The following is a 24663-nucleotide window of genomic DNA, read 5'->3' on the forward strand; positions in this document are numbered from 1 at the left end:
AATTCTTTGACATGCCTCCCTTCAAAAAGAAGAGCCTTAATCTTCCTCTCCTCCTGTGCTGGTTTGAAAGGAAGTATGCCCCCTAAGAAAAGCCATGTTTTAATGTAAATCCCATTTCATAAAGGTAGAATAATCCCTATTCAATACTGTATATTTGAAACTGTAGTGAGATCATCTCCCTGGTTGATGTGATTTAGTCAAGAGTGGTTGTTAAACTGGATTAGGGGATGACATGTCTCCACCCATTTGAGTGGGTCTTGATTAGTTTCTGAAGTCCTATAAAAGAGGAAACATTTTGGAGAATGAGAGATTCAGAGAGATTCAGAGAGAGCAGAGAATGCTGCAGCACTATGAAGCAGAGTCCACAAGCCAGCGACCTTTGGAGATGAAGAAGGAAAGTGCCTGCCGGGAAGCTTCATGAAACAGGAAGCCAGGAGACAAAGCTAGCAGATGACACCATATTCACCATGTGCCCTTCCAGCCGAGAGAGAAGCCCTGATTGTGTTCGCCATGTGCCGTCTCACTTGAGAGACCCTGAACTTCATCGGCCTTCTTGAACCAAGGTATCTTTCCCTGGATGCCTTTGATTGGACATTTCTATAGACTTGTTTTAATTGGGACATTTTCTTGGCCTTAGAACTGTAAACTAGCAACTCATTAAATTCCCCTTTTTAAAAGCCATTCCATTTCTGGTATATTGCATTCCAGCAGCTAGCAAACCAGAACACCTCCAGTGTGGACTAGACACAATGGCTCTGTTCGAATGAATATAGAATATGACAGGCATGATGGTGGGTGACTGGCAAGACTAGGTCAAAAAAGGCACTTCAGCTTTCTTCATGATCTATCTCTTGGAAGATTCACTCTGGGAAAAGCCAACCACCAAGTCATGAGGCTTCTCAAGCAGCTCTATAGAGAGGTCCATGTAGCCTGATTATTTGAGGCAAACAATCAAATAAGTGGTTGATTTTTCCTTTTTACTCTCCATATCTGCTATTTTTTATAATACTGGCTGTGAGAGGCAAAATGTAGTCATCTATTTCTCTATCCCTCTTAGCTTCAGGGACTCAAGGGTAAAACAATCCTTTCCATATTGGTGAGATATTTGACGGTGTATGATTTCCCTTAGCAGCTATTATAGCTCCCTAGTACTGATGCTTGGTGGTTTAAAGGAGGGGTAGTCCTTTAGATGGAGCAATGTAAGAAAGAAGAAAGAACTCTAGACTAAGTTTTCAAAGACTTGGGTTTTATTCCCAGCTCTATCACCCATGAGTTCTGTAATCATAGGCAAATAACTTCATCGCATTAGATCCCAGCTTCCTCATGAAAAAAAGAGTTGGAATTAGATCCAAACCTCCCAGAGTATGTCCCATAGAATTCCAATTCCTCAGAAAGTTAGCAGGCATTATGGGAAAAAAGGAAAAGTTATAAGGTCAAATAAGCTTGGAAACCAGCAGGCTAAAGTTAAGTAGATTCTTCACTCCATGACTTCACAGACATTTTAATAGGCTAATGTGAATCATGGCTCTTCCAGATTGGGATAAGCACTGTTTCACAAACTTACTTGACTATTGAATACTTTTGTTTTAACAAAATATCTTGTGTATCTAAACGGGTTTTTTGGAACACAATTTGGAAAAAGCTAAACTAGATGATTTCTAAAGTTCCTTGCAGCTTTAATGCTCTATGTTTCTAAATATACCACTTTCCCCCAAGGGGAATCTCTCAGTGGGGTAACTCTGTTGTCTAAATCCTGAAGCAGGCTCTCAGCTATTCAATAATTCATGACTGCTCTTATTTTTGTTTTCCAAAACATCACTTCTGAACCATAGAGTCCTCCATCCCTCTATCTCTGAGTGGGAAGATGTAGAGGAAGATAGGAAGAGGTCCTTGTGGTAATAATTTACATGATCCCTTTTGCTCAACCACTGTTTATTAATGACCCATAAGAAATGATGTTGACAGGTGTTACCAGTTCTAGTGAGCTCAGGTGAAATGTTTGAATAAAGGAAAACAGGGCTCCTGTGCTGAGAATTTTTGATTGGCACCCAGTATCTCCTTCCAGTGCAGAGTCTAGAAGACTAAAAACTCCTTTTTCCAGATAAGTTTTCCAACTAGGGAGATGGATGCAAATTAGGTCCTGCCAATTCAATGCACTTGCATGAGATTTAGAGGGCAGAGTAAGGCAGAGGCATCTTCATAAAGCTTTTGGCTACTTAATACTCGCAAGCAAGTTCAATAACTGAGCATGTCAAGAGGCAGAGCTACAGTAAATTTGTAAGGACTTCGTTTCCTATAGTAATGCCATTTCTTCTTAAAATGCCTGGGTGGTTTCTATTCTACCTAACCAATATGCTCCCCATACAGAAATTATGAAAGATTCCCATTAGATGCAGCATGGTGCTAATTTGGGTCTACCACATGTACAGCAGAATTGAGTGGTCAGGGAAGGTCATGCTGTGATAGCTGTGTTTGTCCACAGCTTCAGAGAGAAGCAGGGCTCTTTCCTTCACTGTTATGAAGCCAATAAGCCCTCAGCAGCCCACACTGGAAGGTGTTCTAATAGACACCAGCAGAGAGCCACTGTTATAGAGAAATCTTGTCTCCTACAAAAACATGTTCAAATCCTAGCTCTCAGTCCTGTGGATATGAACCCACATATAAATAGAATTTTTGAAGATCCTATTAATATGACCAGGGTGGGCCTTAACCCAGTATGACTGGAATCCTTTTAAACTGAGGAAATTTGGACACAAGAGTAGGAGTCATTAGGAGACAGATAACCATGTGACTGAGACTGAGTTTTGGATTGCCAGCAAGTCACCATTAGAATGCTACAGATGTGACAACATGGATGAATCTTGAAAACATCATTTTGAGTGAAATAAGCCAGACACGAAAGGACAAATATTGTATGATCTCACTGAAGTGAAATAGCTAGAATAAGCAAACTCATAGAGTCAGAATCTAGAATATAGGTTACCAGGGGATGGGGTATGGGTAGAAAATAGAGAGTTTTGGCTTAAAATGTACAGAGTTTCTATTTGGGGCAATGAAAAAGATTTGGTGTTGGATGGTAGTGTTGGTAGCACAACACTGTGAATGTAATTAGCGGTACCGAATTATATATTTGAATGTGGTTCAAAGGGAAATTTTAGGTGGCATATACATTACTAGAATAAAAATTGTTTAAATAAAATAAAATTAATTGAGGAAAAAAAGAATACTAAAGACTTCAGAGACAGCATGACCCTGCCAACACCTTGATTTTGGACTTCTTGCCTTTAAAACTAGGAAACGATAAATTCCTGTTGCTTTTGCCAACTAGTCTGTGGTGCTTGTTATAGCAGCCCTGGGAAAGTAAGACAGCTACTGAAAAACACTAGGGACTCTCCTTTCCTAAATCTCTCACTATTTCTGTAAGCACAAATACCCCCCTACCTGGCAATTTGGCTGAAAATGTGGCATCAACAATACTTTGTGGCTTCTAAAGAAGAAAAATTTCAAAAATAATAGTTTGTTCTGAATCCACAGGCAAGTCATCATTTTAAGAAAAAAATTCAGTGTGAAAGCCTGAAGAATATTTAACATCTTTATTTTTTGCACAGTACTCTTATTTTTTACACAGCTGGTGAAGCTATGGATTCTATCACCCTTGCATTTGTTCTGTTTTAGGGAACCCTAGAGCTGGGAGGGCGTTTAGGCATCGATTCCATTAGGGTTTTTTGAACTTTTTTTTTTTTTTAAGCAGAGGAAGCATTTTACCAAACAGGCTCTTGCTAAGGAGACAACAGATAAAACCAGAGCTTCCCTGGTTGAAGTAGAGATGAGATCTCTGACTGTGGCCCCCAACGTCTTCACAGCCCAGCTGTCTTTTCCCCTCCTGAGATGGTTCTGGAGGGTAGATATCTAGCCTAGGCCACTAGAGCTATGAGATCACAGTTTGAAAAAACCTTCATTTTATGGGGAGACCCAAGGTCAAGAGAGTTGTGGTGATTTACTCAAAATCACACAGCATGTACATGGTTAATCCAAGGCCAGATCTTCCTACAACCAATTAGGTCAAAACTCTTCCCACTAAATCACACTGCCTCTAGTCCCTCTTGTCCAAGTTTCCAGGTTTCAAGGACCAGCTGAAGTCCCACCTTCACTGGGATTCCTTCCCTGACCACCTCAACCCACACCAGTTACTCCCTTCTAAGTTTCCTCTAAGGGACCGGACTGCCTGGGCCTCTTACCAGGCACTTCCTCACTGCCTTTCTCATTTTTACTCTTTTCTTTTTTCCGTACCTAGATTTAAAATTCCTTCTACGGAGATCCCCTTCATCTGTTTCTGAATATTCCAAAGAACCCAGTAGGAACTCCTAGAACATAGCCCATAAAAATTGACTGAAACTCTGAACAGCAGAGACTAGTTGTTCCCCAACATTCATGTTTCTGTTGTTCCTTTTACTAACAGAATCTCCCACCCTGAATTTTAGTAGAACACATGGCTTCCTAGTCAGATTCTTTATTTCCCAGCCTCCCTTGCAGCTAGGTATGGCCATGTGATTAAGTTGTTGGCTCATGGGATGTGGATGGAAGTAATGTAGGTAACTTCTAGGTCATTTCCTTAAAAGGAAATTGCTTGCCCTCCTCCTCCTCCCCTTTTCCTCTAGGACCTGATTGTAGTGGTGAAATAGCCTCAATCATGCAGAAGAGAACAACACTAGGGGATGGTGGAGCAACAAGATATAAGGAACCAGAGTGCCTGGATAACTTCATGGAACAGAGCCACTCACTCTACCTGCTACCTCTGGAATGTTATGTGAAGGGAAAAAATGTGTATCTTGTTTAAGCCACTCTTTTTTGCCTTAACTAATTAAATTCAGTTATAATAGTATCTGCCCAACCTACTTCACAAATGCTTTTCAAAAATCAAACTAGTTTGTATTAAGTAAAATCCAAGTATTTAATATCTTTGGATGAAAAGGAGAGAAGGCCCATAACATGCTTGTTTGACATGATATACATATTTGACAAAATGTACTGAATACTGAGCACGTGCAAGGGATGTAAAAGCAAGTTCATATTAAGAGCAAATATTGTCAAGCACTGAGCTGCATATGTTATCTCATTCCATCATTCCAATAATCCTATGACGTGTATTTTCATTCACAATTCTAGACGAGGAAGTTGAAACACAGGGAGGTCACCTCCCTTGTGCAGGTTCAGTTACAGCCTGCAAGCAGCAGAGCTGGGTTTCCTTCCCAGGCCTGTGTGTCCCAGAGGTTGTGCTCTCCTCACTCACTTCCCAAGCCCAGCACGGTGGCTGCGTGTGGTCTGTGTGGAGGATAGATTCACAAAGAACTAACTCTACCCCAAGGCAGAATGAAGTGACTGGCTGTAACAGCGGCCTAAACAAGAGTGTTCAAGGAGAGAGAGATCAATTCTAACCTAGGGGCCTGGGAAGGGTTTCACAGAAAATCACTGTGGTAGTTAGATTCAGTTGTCAACTTGGCCAGGGGAAGGCACCTAGTTCTGTTGCTGTGGACATGAGCCAATGGTATGTGAACCTCATCTGTTGCTCATTACATCTGCAGTCGGCTAGGAGGCGTGCCTGCTGCAATGAATGACATTTGACTTAATTGGCTGGTGCTTAAATGAGAAAGCGCAATGTAGCATGGCCCAAGCAGCTTGGCATACCTCATCTCAGCACTTGCAGCTCAGCCCAGGCCTTTGGAGATGCAGAAAGGAATCACCCCAGGGAAAGTTGTTGGAACCCAGAGGCCTGGAAAGAAGGCCAGCAGAGATCACCCTGTGCCTTCCCACGTAAGAAAGAACCTCAGATGAAAGTTAGCTGCCTTTCCTCTGAAGGACTAACAAAATAAATCCCCTTTTATTAAAAGCCAGTCCATCTCTGGTGTGTTGCATTCTGGCAGCCAGCAAACTAGAACAATCACCATTTGCACCGACCATTGAGAAGTGAGTGGAAGTGTATAAACAGAGAAAAGGAAGACCCCAGCTGAGGGATCCACGTGAACACAGTCAAAGAGGGAGGAAAACCGAGTACATGTGGGAAAGGATGAAGAGCCCAGAATGAATGGGCTGTGGAGGGTTCTAATGCAGGGATGGGGCAGGCCAGGGCCTGAGCGGGGAGGCCCTCAGATGCCAGGATAGAGCCGAAAAACTGACTTTTAGGCCACAGGGAATCACAGAAAATGTTTGAGCAGGGGCATCACAATCCGACATATGTGCCAGCATGAAGGAACAGGCAAGAGGCAAGGCAAAGAGCTCAGACTCCTGCAATCATCCAGACGGCGGCTGGTGTGCCTGGGTGGAAGGCGGTGGACAAGACACAGAAGACAAGGCAAGGGGAAGCCCACAAGAGCTGCTGACTGCCTGTGGAGAGCTCAGCCAGCACTCTGAAGGCTGAGGAACCAGTGACAAGCCTGTTTGTAGAATCTCTCTACAAAATTTGCTACAATTCCCATCTACAATTTTCTACTCCAATTAATTTTTTTCTCTCTCTTTGCTTTCAGTTAAAGAGGATTACTTGGGGGTGGGGGGTAAGTGCGTCTGTGTGTTTCTTGTATTGTAATTAAGATAAAACAATTAAGGCCCTGGTGCCCTGTCACTCCCACAGCGGTACTGGGCTGCAGCCCCCTTCCACAAGGCACTTGGCTCCAGCAGCCTCCCTCATTTTAAGTCACATTCCCCACAAGCACAGATAAAAATTAAAATACCAGTGTCATACGCCTCTCAGATTGTCAGTAATGCAGTGTGGCTGTTTGCTGGCTTACAGGCTCTAGGGGAAGTGGTTGAGCTTCCTAGCAGACAACTGTGGTAAATAATAAGAACTCTGAAGAAAACCCTCATAGCAGATTTCTCCGGAGATGTGAGGTAAAGGACAGGGCTCTAAGCAGTGATGGAAAATGTTTGTGTAACCCTCCTGTACCCTCTCACCAGACACACATCGAGGTTTCTCTTTCATGATTGTTTTAGCCTCTTTTTCCCTTTCAACCACCGACCACTCAATTCTTTGAGGGAAAATTAACATTCATTATGCAATTTATCTCTCTCCTTTTAATCCAGAGTGTCTTGTCTCCAAGGTCCCTGCTCAATAATTAATGTTTGCTCTCATTTCCCATTCTCCAGAGCATCTATTCTTGAACTGTAGGGTCAACAATTAACACTAATTATGGGTTTTTCTTTCTCTGGTGTTGGTTCTCAGATTCCCAAGCTGCCCTGCTCGTGCTAAGTTATCTGTGAGCGTGCGGCTGCACGTGCGCATGCCCAGATAATCAAGGAACAGGTTTTTCCACGCCCCACCACAGTTTAGTACACCCGTAAAACCCAAACATTCTTTTTTTGCAACCTCTCTAGTATATTTATCATCAGTAATGAGACAATGAAGAAGAAACATAAGTATTTGGCAATGAGTTGGGCTGGGTCGTTAGACGAGGATCTCTCTCTTCTGGTTTGAATTTTCTGGGATTCTTTCTGATTTTTTCCTCCCTATTGCTATCTCCTCTTCTCCCCCTCTCTTCTCCCTCTCTCTAACTCCTTTCTCTTTCTCACCCCCTTCCCCCCGGCCCCATGTCTGTCTGTCTGTCTCGCACACGTACATATACACATACACGCACACATCAAGTTTCCCTTTAAAAACCATTCCTCCTGCACTTAGAATCCACTCAAGTGGCCTCTTTGCTATCTATTACCTCTCTCTTATCTGTCTTTCTCAGGTCTGTCATCCTAATTCTCTTCAGCCATTAAAATAAGATGTTTTAACTAGTATTCATTTTGACTGACAAAGACAGCTAAGAGACTAATTCTTCCCCATGGTGATTCTAACAGATTAAAAAAAAAAAATCCTCAGGAGCTGTGAAGAAGCCTGGCTCTCTTTCTGGCTAGAATAAACGGGCTAGCACCCCTCCTGTCCTCTCTGGTTCCCCTTGTTTCTGTGCCACAGCTGGACACTAGAGCTCCTCATGCTTGCCTGTCATCCCCCCTGGCTGCAAGTGCTGGGGCCTCGTGGCACAGCTGCTGTTCACATCTGGGCGTCTTGTCACAGCCAGCATCGAGCATTAACTGTTTCCTGCTTTCCCTTTCAAAAGTTTTCCTCCAGGAATTTTAGCATCACGATCCCTGCAGGGTTTCACCTTTAAGCATCTTGGATAAAAACATTTTCCTCACTGTCTTTCAATCTATCTTATCTCCATGCTAGCATCTACAGATTTTCAAAACCATCCAGTTCATTTACTTGGCTCAACCTCGAGGCATTTCCTTAGTGTTTTTCCCTGTTTTAAGATAAGGGAAATAACTTTATTCAAGCTTTTTTCACACAATCAGGTAAAACTCCTTATTTTTATCAACCTAGGAGTCTGTTAATTTAGATTATCAGCCACAAAAAGGAAAGGTCTAATATTCAATGTCTCCTAGGAGCTAAGTTTTTCACCTAAAAGGTCATCTCTGTGATCTTCTCTGCTAAGTTAATTAGTACATGGACATATTGTTTCATACCTCGCCCTCCAGAAACACACTATTTCTCTCCAAATACACTAATAAGTACGAAAGGTGCTCACTTCTTGGAGAGCCGGGAAAGTGCTACTCCCGGACAGCCCTGGCTTCTGCGGTCTGAGTGTAAATGTTAGGAGAGAAGTAGAGCCGAAACAAGTGACTGTGCTTTGCTGGCCCAGGACAGATCATCTGTAGGGATGTCTTGATTATTTCTCAGGTTATACACTGCACAATTCACATTGTAAAGACGGGAATGCCACCCCCAGAGTTGTGTATCGCTCAGCCTGCACAATTACATACTAGGAAGCTATCTGGAAAAGACCCTCAGGCTTACATTTTAAATGGAGGACTGAGGCCAGTTCTGCCTCTCCCAAGCTTCCTTTCATATGTCCTTACTCCCATGGAGAGAAATGTAAGGACTGGAAATATAGTTGGCTTTGTAGTCCATCTCCCACCCACAGCCATTGTTGCTTCCGCTTCAGACCAGGGGGGAAGGATGATTATGTAGAGACTTCTCTCTCCTAAAAATAGTCTTTGATTAATAGGGAGATGTGTGTGGTCTTCCTTCCTGCTTATTTTTGGGCAAGCGGCAGTGAATTCTGCATTAGGGACCTGCTGGAGTAACAGGAAGTAATGCCACAGATTGAGGGCTGGAGCCAGTGCCGGGTGGAGGAAACTGTTTCTGCCAGAGATTGCAAAACTAGAAGGAGAAAAGACACAATCCCATGCTTGTCAATTTCAAAATCTGTAAGCAGAGAAATATCTGGGAGGCTGGCACTCGCATTGCCCCTTCTTGCCATCTTCCTCTGATGGACATCTTAACCATGGGGGAAAAAGTTTCCAAGTCAGTTATAATCATTCTCACTCTGATTGGAACTGGGCCAGGTTAGCTCTTAAATAGGAGCACTCTAGGGAAAGGAGGAGAAAGAGGAGGAGGAGGAGAAGGAGGAGGAAGAGATCATGATAGCTACTGTGGTTATGTATTTTTGATATGCCAAACAATGTGCTGAGGGTATTACATTCATTATTTCACTTAGTCCTCACAGCAATAATATAAGGTCAATTCTATTATTATCTTCACTTTCCATCTAGGACCAGAGTCACTCAGAGAAGTTGATTTGCCAAGGTCACACAGCTAAGTGGTGAAGCTGGGATTTAAACCCCAGGAACCTGCATTCTTACAAACACAAACATGGTTAGTGGTTGGGTCAATTTAAATAGGCACATTTCCATCTAACAATAAGTCAGAGTAGGAAATCCCTGATTTAATAATGATCCATACAAATAAATGGTTTCTGTTGCATACCCGCTTCTTACCCTCCCACTCCCACTCTTACTCGGCTTCAGACTTCCTTTAGCAGGTAATGCTGAAAATAAATTACAACTTTTAGGGACAATGTGGAGAGAAGGAAAGAAGCTAAGGTAAAAAGTAAGATCAGTTTGGGAGAAGCAAATTCTTGAAACACATTTTGAAGCAAAATAGGCCTGTTTATGGCGTAGCTCTCTAGACCAAAATATATTTTCTCATACAGTCTAAATTTTACTCCATTCCATTATTAAAATCTCACCAATAAAAGATTCACATTGGATTAAGACGTATCCTCTTTTAAAATACTGTCACTTCTAAGAAGCTAATAGTCACTCATACTTTAGTGAAAATTTATATAATAGGATGGCTGTCCTCTTGCAACCTAGTTGAGAATAGCTTCTTTGAGGTACTAAGAATTTTGGTAGTGCTGGAAACAGAGGTGGGTAATTTTGACATAAGGAGTTTTAAGGTCAAGGCATGCCTGACTAGTAGGGTGGACTGGCAGAAATGTATTAGGTATCTGTGCTGGTTTGAAATGATGTATGTCCCCTAAAAAAGCCATGTTTTAATCTAGGTCCCATTTCATACAGGCAGAATGGTCCCTATTCAGTGCTGTGTGTTTGAAACTGTAATCAGATCATCTCCCTGGAGATGTGATTTCATCAAGAGTGGTTATTAAACTGGATTGGGTGATGACATGTCTCCACCCATTTGGGTGGGTCTTGAGAAGTTTCTGGAGTCCTATAAAAGAGAAAACATTTTGGAGAATGAAGGAGATTCAGAGAGAGCAGAGAATGCTGCAGCACTACGAAGCAGAGTTCATCAACCAGCGTTTTGGAGATGAAGAAGGAAAACACCTCCTGGGGAGCTTCATGAAACAGGAAGCCAGGAGAGAAAGCTAATAGATAATGCCATGTGCCCTTCCAGATGAGAGAGGAATCCTGACCGTGTTCACCATGTGCCTTTCCAGATAAAAGAGAAACTCTGACTGTGTGCACCAATGCCTTTCCACTTGAGAGAGAAACCCTGAACTTCATCAGCCTTTATAAACCAAGGTATCTTTCCCTGGATGCCTTATATTGGACATTTCTATAGACTTGTTTTAATTGGGACATTTTCTCAGCCTTAGAACTGTAAATTAGCAATTTATTAAATTCCCCTTTTTAAAAGCCATTCTGCTTCTGGTATATTGCATTCTGGCAGCTAGCAAGCTAGAACAGTATATGTAGAAGTGGGCACTAAAGGAGAATAAGTACAGAAAGAGAGAGGGTGGTATGCCAAAGACAAACTTGGCATACTTCAGAATTGCCCCATGACAAGCTTTATATTCAGGAAAGGGAAAGAAAAATTGTATTTCTTCTCCCCTCTTTTCTTACTAACTTAAAGACCTTACTTAGGCTAATGCAAAGTTTTTATTTCCTTTTCTTTGAACCAACTGTTCCCACTTCCTGGAGCACAATTCCCTATGTTTTACCCCTTAACCAGGTTAATTCCCACTAATCCTTCGGTTCTCAAGCCAACCTAAGGTCAGCTTTTCTGCTCCCCACACCCACCCCAACTGGGGGACAGGCCTCCTTTGCATACTCAAATTGCCCAGGTACATTTTCTATCACAGCATCTCTCTCCCTATATCACCTACCCCCTAAACTTTTCTCTCTGCAAGCTCATGAAGAACAGGGACCCACTCTTATCCCCAATATCTGGCAAAATGCTGCTGGCACTCACATACTGTAGGCATTTCACAAATATCTGATAAATGAAAAGAGTTCGACTACAATATGAAGGAAAGAGCTCAGCTATAATATGGGTTGTTTCAAGTTGACTTGGGAGCCTAATCACCATATATAACTAGTTTCTCCAGGAAAAAACCATTCTAACAGGACTGGCTGTATATACTGTATATATATATACAGTATATATATATATATATATATACACACACATAGGCACTAACAGGACTGCCTATGTATGTATGTATGTATGTATGTATGTATGTATGTATGTATAGAGAGAGAGAGAGAGAGAGCCTCTTTCAGGGCTTAGAATATAGGTACCTTACAGCTCCTGTGATTTTTTCAATGACCTTGACAAAAATGTCATGTCCCTTTGTACCTAACATTCCCATTTGTTTTTAAAGAAATGAATATAACACAACTCTGAAGACACTTGATACTTTGAATTAAGTTCAAAGAGCAATTTAAAACTCTGTTTATTGGAATCATCCAAAGGAGCTTTCACAACTTTTGTTTTCTTTTTGGCAATTTGGTTTTTAATGAATATTTTCAGATAACAGCGATAGGATTCTGAAAAACTATATAGATGGTAGACTTTGGCATTTGTGGCCAAGAAGTCAGTTTCAACTATTTGCAAATGTTCACAAGTCAAGGGCACATACAATTTGTCATTTTGCAGAGGCATGGTGTCAAATCATAGACATCATAATGCAGAAAACAGGAGATAGTCAGTAAGCTAGTGAGTGAATCTAGCCAACCTCCCAGCAGCCATATCTCAGTATTGCAGTCTTAATTCATTATAAAATCTGTAATAGCCATTGTAAAGTTATGTTTTTTAAAAAAGAAGAACATTATTTCTTTATATGCTTAATGGCCCTAAAAAGATGGCCAAGTGCTAGGGCTAGTGCTAGAGGTCAGAAAAAGTGAAATGGTCTAAAAAATTGACCATTTGTTAATTCCCTGCCAAAAAGTAGTTTATAAATGACTCTCATCCTTTCTTTATAGACTCATTAAGAATCTGAAGAACTCCTCCTCATTTTTCAGTCCAACTTTAACTTTATTGGTGATATGATATATCCTAGGAATATTCACAAATCTAAGGATTCTTGAAATTCTCAGTTATGTCCTCCCAAATAGCAGAATCTGCTGTTCACATAACACAAGATATACACAAGGGAGCAGGACCTTGACCAAGCAGTAAAGTAATACGTAGCTCAGTTCATTTTAAGGCTGGTATACATTTTAAGAAATATATGTTATATTTATCAACCAGCAATGTAGTTTAAAATATTAATTTTTCTGTCAGAATGATCAAAAAAATTATTTATGGATGATTAACCAGTCATCCATAAATACCTTTTTCCTATTTCATCACCCTTCAGATATATGTGTTATCTTCTCATCAGAAAGACCATAGAGCAGCATGAGGCTTTTCTTAAGGGGGGAGTAGTTTTCTTCCTAGTCTCTCTCTCTTGCTTCATTCACATGTCCCTGTGGCCTAAGGATTTTCATTTACTGTTGACTTAGATTCCCTACAATTCGTTATTTGAAAATTAATGTAGACACCAGCCTCAGAGCATGTCCAACTGAAAGAACCAGTGAACTCATTCTTTCTGTAAAGTACATTGACTTTGTTCTTTCATTCATACATTTATTCGAAAAACACTACTTGATCACCTACTAGTGCCAAATACTAGTATATCGGTTGGTGCTAGCCACTTGGAGAAGAGGGAAAGATGCTCCAAGGGAAGAGACCACATAAAGGGGAAGAACATGGTATTGTGGAAGAAATGCAAGCAGCTTGGAATGAGTGTACACCAGGATACAAGTGAGAGAGGAATGGCGAAAAAGGCAGCTGACGGAATAGGCAGGAGTCAGAAAATGAAGGGCCAACAGCAGCAACTAAGGAATTTATCCCAAAGATTGCGGGATCCTGCTTCCATAGGAATTTATGTAATCAGATTTTAATTTTAGAGAAATGACTCTCCCAGCCATGTAGAGAATGGATTGAAGGGATTAAGTCTGGAGGCTGGGAGACCAAATGTCTATATGTCTTTTTTGAGAGCAAGTGATCAAGAAAAATATTTTCTGCAGAATTAAGACCACCGCATGAATTAAATTGGTTGCCACTTTGTATGTAGATCCACACTCTTTTTCAAATTCCCTTCTTTGCATTGTCTTCTACCATACCTATCCTTATGAATTCTGACATATCTTGATTAGGGAGTTTTTCACACAGTTGATATTTTGTTGCTACACATCTTGAATTTAAATTCCATCATTTAACTTGTCTTCCATTCTGGGTTTGGTAAACTTCCATGTACCTTTGGACCTCTCCATAAAAATAATTTATGAACATTTGAGAGAAATTGGTGTTCCCAAAGCTAAAGCCAGACCCTTGAGACTTAGCTAGACTTGGTCTAAGTAGATATAAGTAGAGTAAACAAACTGCTGCTCCAAATTGGAAGAAAAATATTGCCCTCACATCTACTAGACATTTCTACATTTAAATTCAGGCTGACTCATATCTTCTAGATCCCTCCACTTGGCTCCTTTAATAGAGCTCCCTGGGGTATGACTTTAGCCTGGAGACTTTCTCAGGTCTTGTGCAACCGTTAGATACTCCCATCTCAATCCCCTCCTCATCCAGAAAGATTTAAAGTGAAAATATGTAGCATAAACAAGGCCTTAAATCTTGTCCCAAGAATTTGATAATGACAATACCAAAAGACCATTTTGGGTCTTGGTCTCCCGCATTGAACAAGAGACTGGAGATTTATTATAACACAACAAATACTCTATAAGTCATAGATGCTTTGAGTCACATCATTTAAAATAAAGTATTTTTAGATTATTATTCTTAAGGAAAGGTCAGCTGGGCTATGTAAAGGGACTAGTATTAGCCTTCCTTTTATGGTGAAGTTTTATACTGGAAAGAGGTTTTTTTCTTTCCTTAAATAATCTGGAATTTGCATTTTCCTTTTTTGACAAAAAAATAAAACCATGAAGGTACAAAGGCTGACTTTTAGGCCTCTACCCACTGATTTCTGCTGGGGGTCAACAAGTCCATGGCAAAGCTGTGAAAAGATCTCTGAGATCTGTTTGGCAATAGATATACCCCTTCACCATTGGTGAAAACACTTCCACAGGGGAAGTTCCATGAGAGCATACTAACGATCAAAAGGCACTCATACCTCAGAAATGGTACATGTGGAAAATGCCCTAAAGTATTTAAAGAGGCTCCCAACGGTACTTCGAAAAGCTACTGCCTTTGTAGCCACCAAATGTTTGGCCACCCTGGAGCCTGTGAGTCCACTGATTTTCTTTCCCAAGCCCTGATATGCACCTGGCTAGGAGCCAGGTGGCCCGCCTTGCCTGATAAGGTGAATCTTTGAAGTTAGGTCTCTATTCTGACACCATATGGAGCCCACCACAGCTTCTCACACCAAGGAAAACAGTGGGAATAAATTTGACTATGTCTCATTTTACTTAAACCAACAAACAACAACTTGGGGCTTAAAACAAGTCAACCCAGATTCAATAGAAGGAAATTTTAAGCCACCATACTCCATTCTAGAATTAGATGCTGTTTCCTCCTTTTCAAGTTTTGAGTGTTTGCTGAAGGATCCCATGATTTGAAGAAGGCAGAAGAGGTTTGGGATGAGACCCTGTCTAGCAAGGGTCATCTCTAAAACAACCTAATCATCTGGTGGGAATGCTATCTCCTTGCTAAAAGCCTGCGGTCAGATTAATGCTAGCATTTGAAAATCTTTTCAGGCCTGATGGTGGGCAGCCCAGGAAGGAATCTGTTTTCTGTTTATCTCTTTAGTGGCAGAAACGTTCCTCATGAGAAGACTCTGAGCTCCCAGTTTCAGGCATGCCTGGAAGTTGTGCAGTCTGTTGTCTGTGAATGTGCACACCAGCTCCTAGATGTTGAAAAAGAACCGGGTCTTGTGTTCACAGCCAGTTGCCTGGGTTTGTTGATGGGTTAGTCAGTTTCTTTGGCTTGATAACAGGAATAGATCTTACCCCATTGCTCTGAGAGGACGTTTTACCACCCCCATTGCTTTATCTCCCAGGAATGCAGTTTGAGTTGTGTCTCCTCCTTGACAGCTTGGACATCAGTAAATTACCAGGGTCTTGACCCAAGGCGTGGAGAAGTCCTAAGTGGTTTTTCAGTCTCCTATCTAAAATGTGTTTACATTTCTTGAACTCTGGCTGACTGATTCATTCTCCTGATGTTGCAAGAACTTCCCTTATGCATTAGAATTTATAAGTTTCATTTCTAAGAGACCCATAGCTCCTTCCAAGCCACAGCAAAGTGAACCTCATCACAACACAATTCTACTGGGTTGGATTTGTCCAGAGAATGGATCATGGCCAAGCAGCTGTGATGTGGCAAGCTCAAGTGAGGCTAACAGAAGGCTTTACAAGACGCTAAGTCAGGAGATCTGGATTTTGGTCCTGGGCCTGTGTGTTTTTTCAAGGTGTGGCCCAATCACGTGAAATCATTCCCTGAGCCTCAGTTTCCCCAGCTGTTTTAAATAAGAAAGGTTTTAAATTTGTGCAGAAGGTATTTCAAGCAAGGCAGAAGGGGACAGCTGAGAAACAACAGGAAAGAGAAGGTCAGCCCTCTAGGAATGAGTAGAAGCTTCGGGTCAAAGAAGAAACAAAGATGCAAAGTCTCGTATGGCCTTTGGCTCTTAAAGAGCTACTTACTGGGTGGGCCATGGTGGCTCAGCAGGCAAGAATGCTCACCTGCCATGCCAGAGGACCTGGGTTCAATTCCTGGTGCCTGCCCATGTTAAAAAAAAAAAAAAAAAAAAAAAAAAGAGCTACTTACTAGTACCAAGTATGGAAAGAACTCTTTGTTGGACACTGGTTCCACACAAGAAACCAAAATCCTTTTCAGTGGAGCTGTGTGCTTTGCTAAATCTGTTCCTCAAATAAACATCCCTTTATAAACATTAAATTTACTTTCATGGGGGAAAAAGAAAAATCAAATGAATTATATCCTTTCATAGCATGGAGTTTTAGAATCAGGCAACCTTAGAGATTTACTCAAAACCTCACTAGTTGAACGAACTTGGGTAAAATACTTTACCTTTTGAGCCTCAGCTTCCACACCTGTAGAGAGCAGTGCCAGCGATAGAGGAGAGCCATGCAGATACATCATACACCAACACCCTGTCGGTGCTCGCGGGGTGGCTGCTTCATGGCGGGGCTCCATGATTTCCATTAGTTCACCCCTGACCAGCCGCACTTTGGCCTTTGTATTTGTTTGCTCTATGTTTGCAGCTCTCCTCTACATTATGACAGAAAAGGTGAATCTCTGATCTCCCTGTGTGGAAGGTTGCAGAGGCATTTTCCTATTCAGTGAAGTACGATCATAGAAAATGTATATTCAACAGTATCAGCAGATTTTTTTCCATCAATATTTCCTTTTTTACTTTCAGCTTTATCTGAATTTTAGTAGGTGCAAAGAATTTACTTTTGTTCTTTTAAAGAGCAACCAAATCAAGAAATACATAAATTTGAGTATCAGGTCTTAATATTGTATTTAACATTGTATTTAGAGGGGGCCTATAGAGGGATAGGGGATATATATGAGTAAATATGAATCCCATAAGTGTATGTGTACTTATAATCTTATATGTGTGTGAGCTAGGTGTGCATGGTATAAGTAAAAATTCATGTGATCTATATCTGACAACCCTCATCCTTTTTCTTTCTGATTTTCACCATAGCAATCAATGAATCCGGAACCGATCTTCACATGAATCTTTATGAAATCTCATCTTTGACCCAAGAGCCAGAGAAGCAGGTACAATACCGGCTCTGAGTGAGCATGACACCGAGTCAGGTTTCGGGTCCTTGACCCAGCTGGCCATGTGACCATGGGTGAGACTCTCCACCTTAGTAGGCCTCATTTACCTCATCTGTAAAATGAGGCAGTTAGACCATAATAAAATCACAGGGGGTTCTTAACTCTTGAATTCAGAATGTCTTAACTCTTAACTGGGACTGTTTTGTCTGACTCTTCGTGTGCATCTGAATAAGCTGAATGGATCTTTCCTGACTTCTGCAAAGTCAGAAAGTGAACAAGGAAATATGGAGAGCCATCCATCAAGGCAGGAGGCCCTAAGACTTGGTGGCCCTGGGCCTATTTTTCCACTTCAAATTTTCATTCCAAACAGGAGAGGGAAAATTAGCAATCAAGGAAAAATAAATAAGAATAACTTATTTGAAGGAGGGAGAAAAACGCTTCATCTGGATGGTGTAGCTAGTAATGGTTCAAGGACATTTGTTCACAAATATTTGTAAGTTCATTCGTTCTTTGGAAGGTTTGAGGCTGGAATTGTGTTCAAATTCTCCCTAGAGAGATATCCCAGGGAGATTCTTAGAGCTGAGAAACCCAGGGTTTCCAACAGTTCCAGGGGACCCCCTCGTCTCTCCCTGCCGTGTAACAGCCTCCGGGGCCTCTGATCTCCATTTTATCGCGGTCCCCAACTTCCTGCCCCAGTCTGGCTTTCTCCTCTTTCCTGGCGCACATTTTAAAAAAAGTTTTTAAACTTTTCAGGCCTGGGTCAGGCCACCGCTGAGGTAAAACTCAGTTGAGCTACCCCTCTCTGCTACCGAGGAACCACAGAGCCAATGCTTGCATATTTTTTTAATGTCTACTTTTAAGAAACCCTGTGACTAAGGAAAATATAATATGCCATATTTTACAGCAAATGCTTCGCAGACCTAAACACACTCCAAATCCACATAGCCTGTGATTTTGTACTTCAAGAGACCTAACATTAACCTGCAATAAAAGAGTGGCTCAGCCATGTCAAATTAAGTTAAATGAACAACTTTGCAGTTAGAAAAAGGAGCACTGGACCAAGTGTCTTAAATTCTAATCTTGGGTTTTCCCTGAGAGGCTGTGGCCTCAGATTACTCTGAAAACATGTGCCTCTTTTGTGAAATGAGGGAGTTTGTCCCCACCAGAGCCAGTTAGTTTGTTCAAGTCACTGTAGACTTATTTCCTTTAGAAGTCGTCCCCAAAGGAAAGCTCTTTGAGGAAAAGTTTAGGGAGCCCCACTTGCCCCACACGTGGAGAAAACTAGAGAAGGGGTGTCTTCCTTGCTTCCCTCACCACACCCCTGTTATTTCTTGAGACTAATGGCCCTTTATTAATCACTGACTTCAATTTTAACTACTTCCTTAACCTGTCCCACTTAAATGACTAATCTCTTGTTTACTGTAAACATCTGGAAAGGATTTAGAAACAAGTTTCTGCTCAGCAGATTTCAGCTTTGTACCTTGATGCCATGGCTGGCTTCTCACTCTGAAGCAAGCCTAAAATAAGACACAACATTGATCATAACAGCGTCCTCAGTTTCTGCCCTTCTCTTTTCCTTTCCAGTAATCTTCCTTCCCCTCCCCACTGGCTCACCCCCTCCCTCCCTTCCTTGTGAGATAGTTCAGCTAACATAAGAGATTCATATGAGATGGTCCAGGTACATAAAATACTTATAGTTTTTTTTATCGCTGTGCTCAGCTGAGAGAAAGCAATCCCAAGGGTGGAACATGTTGGCATCAGCTCCCGCTAAACGAGCGGTCACACACCTGGATTTGGAAAACAATTTCTGACTTGTGGGTCAGAAAGAAACCCAGACGGTGCTTTGGGTTACTGGATTTACCCAGGTCTGCAGGCTGCCTCGGGTGCCCCCTCCTGGTTGATTTTCAAGACCTCTGCCCCGAGTTCCCCAGGCATCTGCCTGTGGCGCCAGGGAGGGCAGCCCCCGCCTCCCTTACATGGGACGCCAGCAAACGAGGCACCCCTTTCCCACCTGACCGGAAGATCAGGGCCTCGGAGGTAAAGCCTTAAATAGAAATGAGAGTAGCAACCGATATCAACAACGTGGTAGGAGTTGGAGGAAAGGGTTAAGTCAGAGGCAACAGGGGGAAGAAAACTACCAGGGAAAACGTGGAGATGAAAAGAGCAATAAACTCCCATTTCCTCTTTCAAATGATCTGCCTCCCCACTGTGAGCAGAATCAAGTATTTATGAAGGCATTTTTTGCATATTAATAGCTGCGTGTGGAGCATTGCCAGATCTGAAGTCCTAAAGGTATGGGGCCCTTTTTTAGGGCAGATTTTTCAGACTCTGCACGGAATTTGGTATTCTCTGACAGATTTATTTTCCTTTCTGCCTCGTGGCTCCTCCTAAGGCCCTTCATTTGATTAAGGGAAATTAGTTCCCAGGATAACTTCAGAGACCTAGTATTGCCCTTACCTCAGTTGCTGACATCAAACGCTAGAGAAGCTTTTCCTCTTCCCCTGGGACTTTCGATGTGGTGACCGCAGGGTGGGTGAGGTGGCCAGCACCTAAGAAGAGTATTAAAAGCATAAGTGCCCTTGAAAATTCCAGGAGGAAATGTTAGCATATCTATGCAGTGTAGGGAGAAAAATAGGAGTTAATATCTATACTGGTGAAGACCTCATTCAATTTAAATAGAAAAACATTGAAAACCTGCTAGAAGAATAAGCAAAAGATATAAACAATCTATACCCCAAAAAAAGTAGTTAACAATATGGGAAAAATATTCACCCCATCTAGCAATTTAAATGTAAAGTGAGGCTACCCAGTTCTACGCTTGATGTGTGCCCCCCCAACCATCCACACTTTTAAAATCAGGTAACCTAGTGGTGCTGAGGTTTTGGTAAAACTGGTTTGTTTATATGCTTCTGGCTGATAGTTAATTGGTTTAATCCATTTGTAAAGCAAAATGGCAATATGACTCATGAAACATGAAAAATAGTCATATCTATTGATTCACTATATCTGACTTCTGGGAATTTATTCTAAGGAAATAATTCAGTGGAAAAAATAAAGGTGCGTGAAGATGTCCATTGCAGCATTAATTTTGATAGAGAAAAACTGAAAGTCTTAAAAGTCTAACACTAGGGAAATGATTATGTTAATTATGGCATATCATGAGTAAGGGGTTAATTCGGGCATTAAAAAAAAAAGACGATTGTTCATACTAAAATTTGTGACACTAATAGTTTAACACAAGGTTTCTCAGCCTCAGCACCACTGACATTTTGGGCCAGGTACTTTGTTACTGTGAGGGGCTGTCCTGTGCATTGTGTGACACTGAGCAGCACCCCTGGCCTCTACGCCAAGATGCAAGTAGCACATGCCCTCCCACCTCCATCACAATTATGACCACCAAAAATGTCTTCAGACCTTGCTAAATGTCCCATGGAGAACAAAATTACCCCTGGTTGAGAACCACTGATTTTACGTTTTAAAAACAGAAATGGACATGTCAACTATGACTGCAACTTTGTATTATATACATGTTTATATATTATATATATCCATACGGAAAAGGTTTGCAAATAATTCATGAAGGAAAGCACAGTCATTTTGTAACATAGAATTAGGGATGTGTTGGGGTGTTTTTGTTTTCATTTTGTTTTTCTGGTTGTTGTTGTTTTTAATTGCTTTGCCTTTTTTTAAAATTCTCCCTAAAAGAAGGAACGAAGGATTACAAAGAAAGTGGATTTTATTCAACTCTGGTTTAATGTGATCTAGAAGTCACAGGGTGTGACAAGCATACAACAAGCGAAACAGAGGACAATCAAAATTCCCCCTTTCAACATTTTATTCCTCTGACCCTAGACTTGGGAGTCAATAAATTTTGCCTCTTTTTCTGAGCAAAATTTGGGTCTCAAAGAATGAAGTTTTCCTGTACATTCAGATCCATCCATGTAAGCTTGTGCAAGAGGGGCCCTGAGCCCACTGGTTTATAGAGCTGTCAGGGTGGAGAGGTTGCCAGTAAAGAGTATCAAAGTACAAGCTCAAACCTTAATTAGATTTCCCAAGGGTCATTGCATCTCTCTCTTGTTTAAAATAAGAAAGAAACCATCTCACCAGTTTCCATATTGCCATATGCATAGCTCTGTTTCCCAGGCAAACTTCTCCCTTTGTTTAAATGATCTCTGAGTTAGGGAGAGCAAATATCCTTTCTCACGTGCTTTATCTTGGGTCTCCTTTTGTTGCTTTGTGGGGATCAGAAGTTTGGTAGTGTCCTGAAAATCCTGCGAAACTGGAGTTATGCCCCTTTTCTCCCATTTCATAAAGCCACTTCTAGTTCAACCTATATTATCTCTTGAGTTCAGGTTACATGCGTTTCTACTTACAGTATAAATTCATATTTGATCTTATGTGTCCTAAATTTACCTCTTTTGAATTTCAAAGAGTATCCTGTAATTCTAGCACACAAGGATTTAGGTTGGATAAATCTGTGTTTACCCCATCTGTCTCCTTGGTGGTTTCACAGATGGTGTTCATATCCCCTTTCAGCCTTCCTTTTTTTTCAGGACAAGGAAAAAAATATCTGTAGACACACTATGTTTTTGTACAAGGGTACAAAGATAATGTTTTGTTTCAGTGCCCCATCAAGCCATACCCTGCCTTTTGGTGATTTTCTTTTGGCTGCAGTTGAACTATTAACTAAAGAACAAGCCACCAATCTTTTAAAGTCAGACCTTTTTTTCTTATTTTGCCTTTTTACCTTTGTGTCCTTCGTGACTACCATGGTTCCTGACACATGGCAGCCACTCAAAAAATTTGACAAATAAATCTTTTGTTGACCTTAAGGTCCGTGTCCTGGGTAGAATAAACCCGTGATCCTCTAAGTTGTATTCAGAGGTTGCACTTGTTTTGTTGTCAGTAATAATAATATGGAAGTTCAGCTGACATTTCTCTAATGACTCACACAATCTCTAGATACTTCCTGTTTGTTGTCATGATTTGGTATTTCACTGTCTGGAAAAGCTTTGGGCCTTCTTCAGGCTTGGAGAGGTCACTAGGCATCCTCCTTGGAGCTGACTAGGAAGGCCAGGCCTAGCACTGATGCCTGGGAGAATTCACTTTGTGCATTTCTTCATCTAGAGAAGGATGCTTTCATTCCCAACCTTTCTTTCTCATTTTTAAAGTCAACAGTTTACATGGCACATTTCCATGCTCACTCTCTTTTGTGGCCCCCCCCCCCCCTTCTCTCATTGTTTCCTTGGTTTTGTAAATAGCTTTGGTTGTAGAACTTGATTCGAAGGCTTTTTGAAAATCTAAACAAACTTTGTCTGGCTAGACTTTACCCACAGGTTTCCTTTGTCCATCCAAAAACGCCACCCAAAAACTCCATGGATGACTTAAGGATAATTTCCTGAAAGGGTTTCTTTTTTTTAAATTAAAAATCAAGGTTTTTTTGTTGTTGGATTTGTACCACGACTACCATTTATTCCATCCAATAAGTCTGTTTACTGAGCTGTTGGCTACTAGCTCCAACCAGATACATGGTCTGTGCCAGGTTAATTTCTTTTTCTTTATTGTGGAAAATTTCAAATATATGCAGAAGTGAAGGGAAGAGTATAGTGAACTTCCATGTACCTATCGCAAGCTTCAACTATTATCCCCCAGTTATCCTGAGAGGGTCTTTTAAAATGTAATCATGTTTTGGAGGTTTACTATGCACAGGGTTTAGGATATTCCCTGATTCTTACAACAAACCTCTGAGGTAGGTACAGTTGTTACTCCTATTTTATAGTTGAGGGACAGATGTCAGGACAGATGTCAGGACAGATGGGGCCCATTCACGTGTGACCTGCACATGCAAAGCAAGGAGGCCTAATGGTTTGAGAATTCCATAAAACTGCATTCAAATCCCAACTTCTTTCCCTATGTCCTGTGTAGTTTTAGACTTGTTATTTAACCTCTTAGAGGCTCCATTTCCTCACCTGTAAAACAGAATAATATTTCCTTCATGGGGTCATGACAAGGAAGAATCCGATGAAACAGCATTTGAAAAAGTGTTAGCGTGATTGTTGGCTTTAGGCAGCCCCCAATCCATTATAATAATTGTTATTCTTACTCCATTCCTCCATCTTCTACTTTGAAAGCCATTATAAAAAAAGAACTTAGAGCTTGTATACAATCTAAGGGTTTAGATGCACAGGAGAAGCTTGAAAAGCAGTAAAAGCTTAAAAGGAAAACCTACATACCATATGCCCCTGCACCCTCTCTGACCCCCTCCCAAATATCTTCCATGCTATCTGGAATTTTTACTTTGTTTCACTGGTTAAAAATTCTACCTATAGATTTCTTTGGACTTCTCAAATCTCAGTGTGAATTCATTAAAAAAAATTCATTTAAAAAAAAAAAAAGATTGTTTTCCTTCTGCCTGTACCTGAAGGAGTGTATCAAAGGCCTGGAAAGAGGCAAGGAATTTGGAGGCCTGGAACACTGTATCCAGCAGGAACCCAATCTCCACAGTACATGGCTCCCAGGAAAAGCTAGGGGTCAGGTGGGCCTGGTGGAGAAGGGGGCAGAAAAGCGTGAGGGCTCACAAAAGGAGACAGCAGTTTTCTTTCTCTTCCCCCAGCTCTCTGCTGTCCCTGGCACCCTGAGAACCAGCAGTACCAGGGCTAGTTCAGCTCTATAGTCCAGCTAATTTGGGGCTAGGGGAGCTTCTATTAGGAGTCAGGGACTCAAAGCAGCATGGGTTATATATATTTTTTCCAGTGAAAATTGACTAATTTAAAACTGAAATCAGTTCACAAGTTGAGATTCTTTGTCTCTCGGTTTGTCAGCCTGGAAAAGTCACACCAGACCCAACAAAACAAGGAAGTCACACAGTAAAGTTTGGGAATAGAATTTGCTGGATAGTTGTGCAGATTTCTCACCCTGCCCCCTACCTCCTCCCATCTCCCAGTTTAAAATAAGAGGTATCTCTCAAACACAGGTAGAGTTCCAGCCTGAATACATCCTCATGCCCCCTCACAGAAAAAGCTGATTTCCACCTCCCCTGGGGCGAAAGAGATCACTATTTTGGCTTTACATTTTCTCCTCCAGCTCCTGCTAAGCCAGATAAACAATGATTCTGTTGTGTCAACAAAGCACTTAATTAAACTGCGGACAGTATCAATTAGAATTCATGGATGAGATTTACTTCCAGATAGTAGAGGCCCTGGAATTAATGTGGCCTAGGTTTCATTACTCAAAACCTCCCGGAGGAGAACAGTGAGGTGAGCCCCATTTTATAGCTAGGGAAACTGAAGCACAGG

The 24663-nt window shown here is 41.3% G+C and overlaps 1 protein-coding gene and 1 long non-coding RNA gene across 5 annotated transcripts in view; one reads left to right on the forward strand and one right to left on the reverse strand.

Moving 5' to 3' along the window:
* The window catches only part of LOC143677977 (uncharacterized), a 30293-nt gene extending 13529 nt beyond the window's left edge, over positions 1 to 16764 (reverse strand). Inside the window, exon 1 of the long non-coding RNA XR_013172999.1 lies at positions 16646 to 16764. This is a non-coding gene — a long non-coding RNA (uncharacterized LOC143677977). The remainder of the gene's footprint in view (positions 1 to 16645) is intronic.
* The window catches only part of KIAA2012 (KIAA2012 ortholog), a 140579-nt gene that overhangs the window by 39545 nt on the left and 76371 nt on the right, over positions 1 to 24663 (forward strand). For all 4 annotated transcript variants that reach the window (XM_077154724.1, XM_077154725.1, XM_077154727.1 and 1 more), the window contains one exon: positions 17289 to 17365. In XM_077154724.1, coding sequence (XP_077010839.1) covers positions 17289 to 17365 — 77 coding nt within the window. The remainder of the gene's footprint in view (positions 1 to 17288; positions 17366 to 24663) is intronic.

Source organism: Tamandua tetradactyla, chromosome 3, assembly GCF_023851605.1.
Source record: "Tamandua tetradactyla isolate mTamTet1 chromosome 3, mTamTet1.pri, whole genome shotgun sequence".
NCBI lineage: Eukaryota > Metazoa > Chordata > Mammalia > Pilosa > Myrmecophagidae > Tamandua > Tamandua tetradactyla.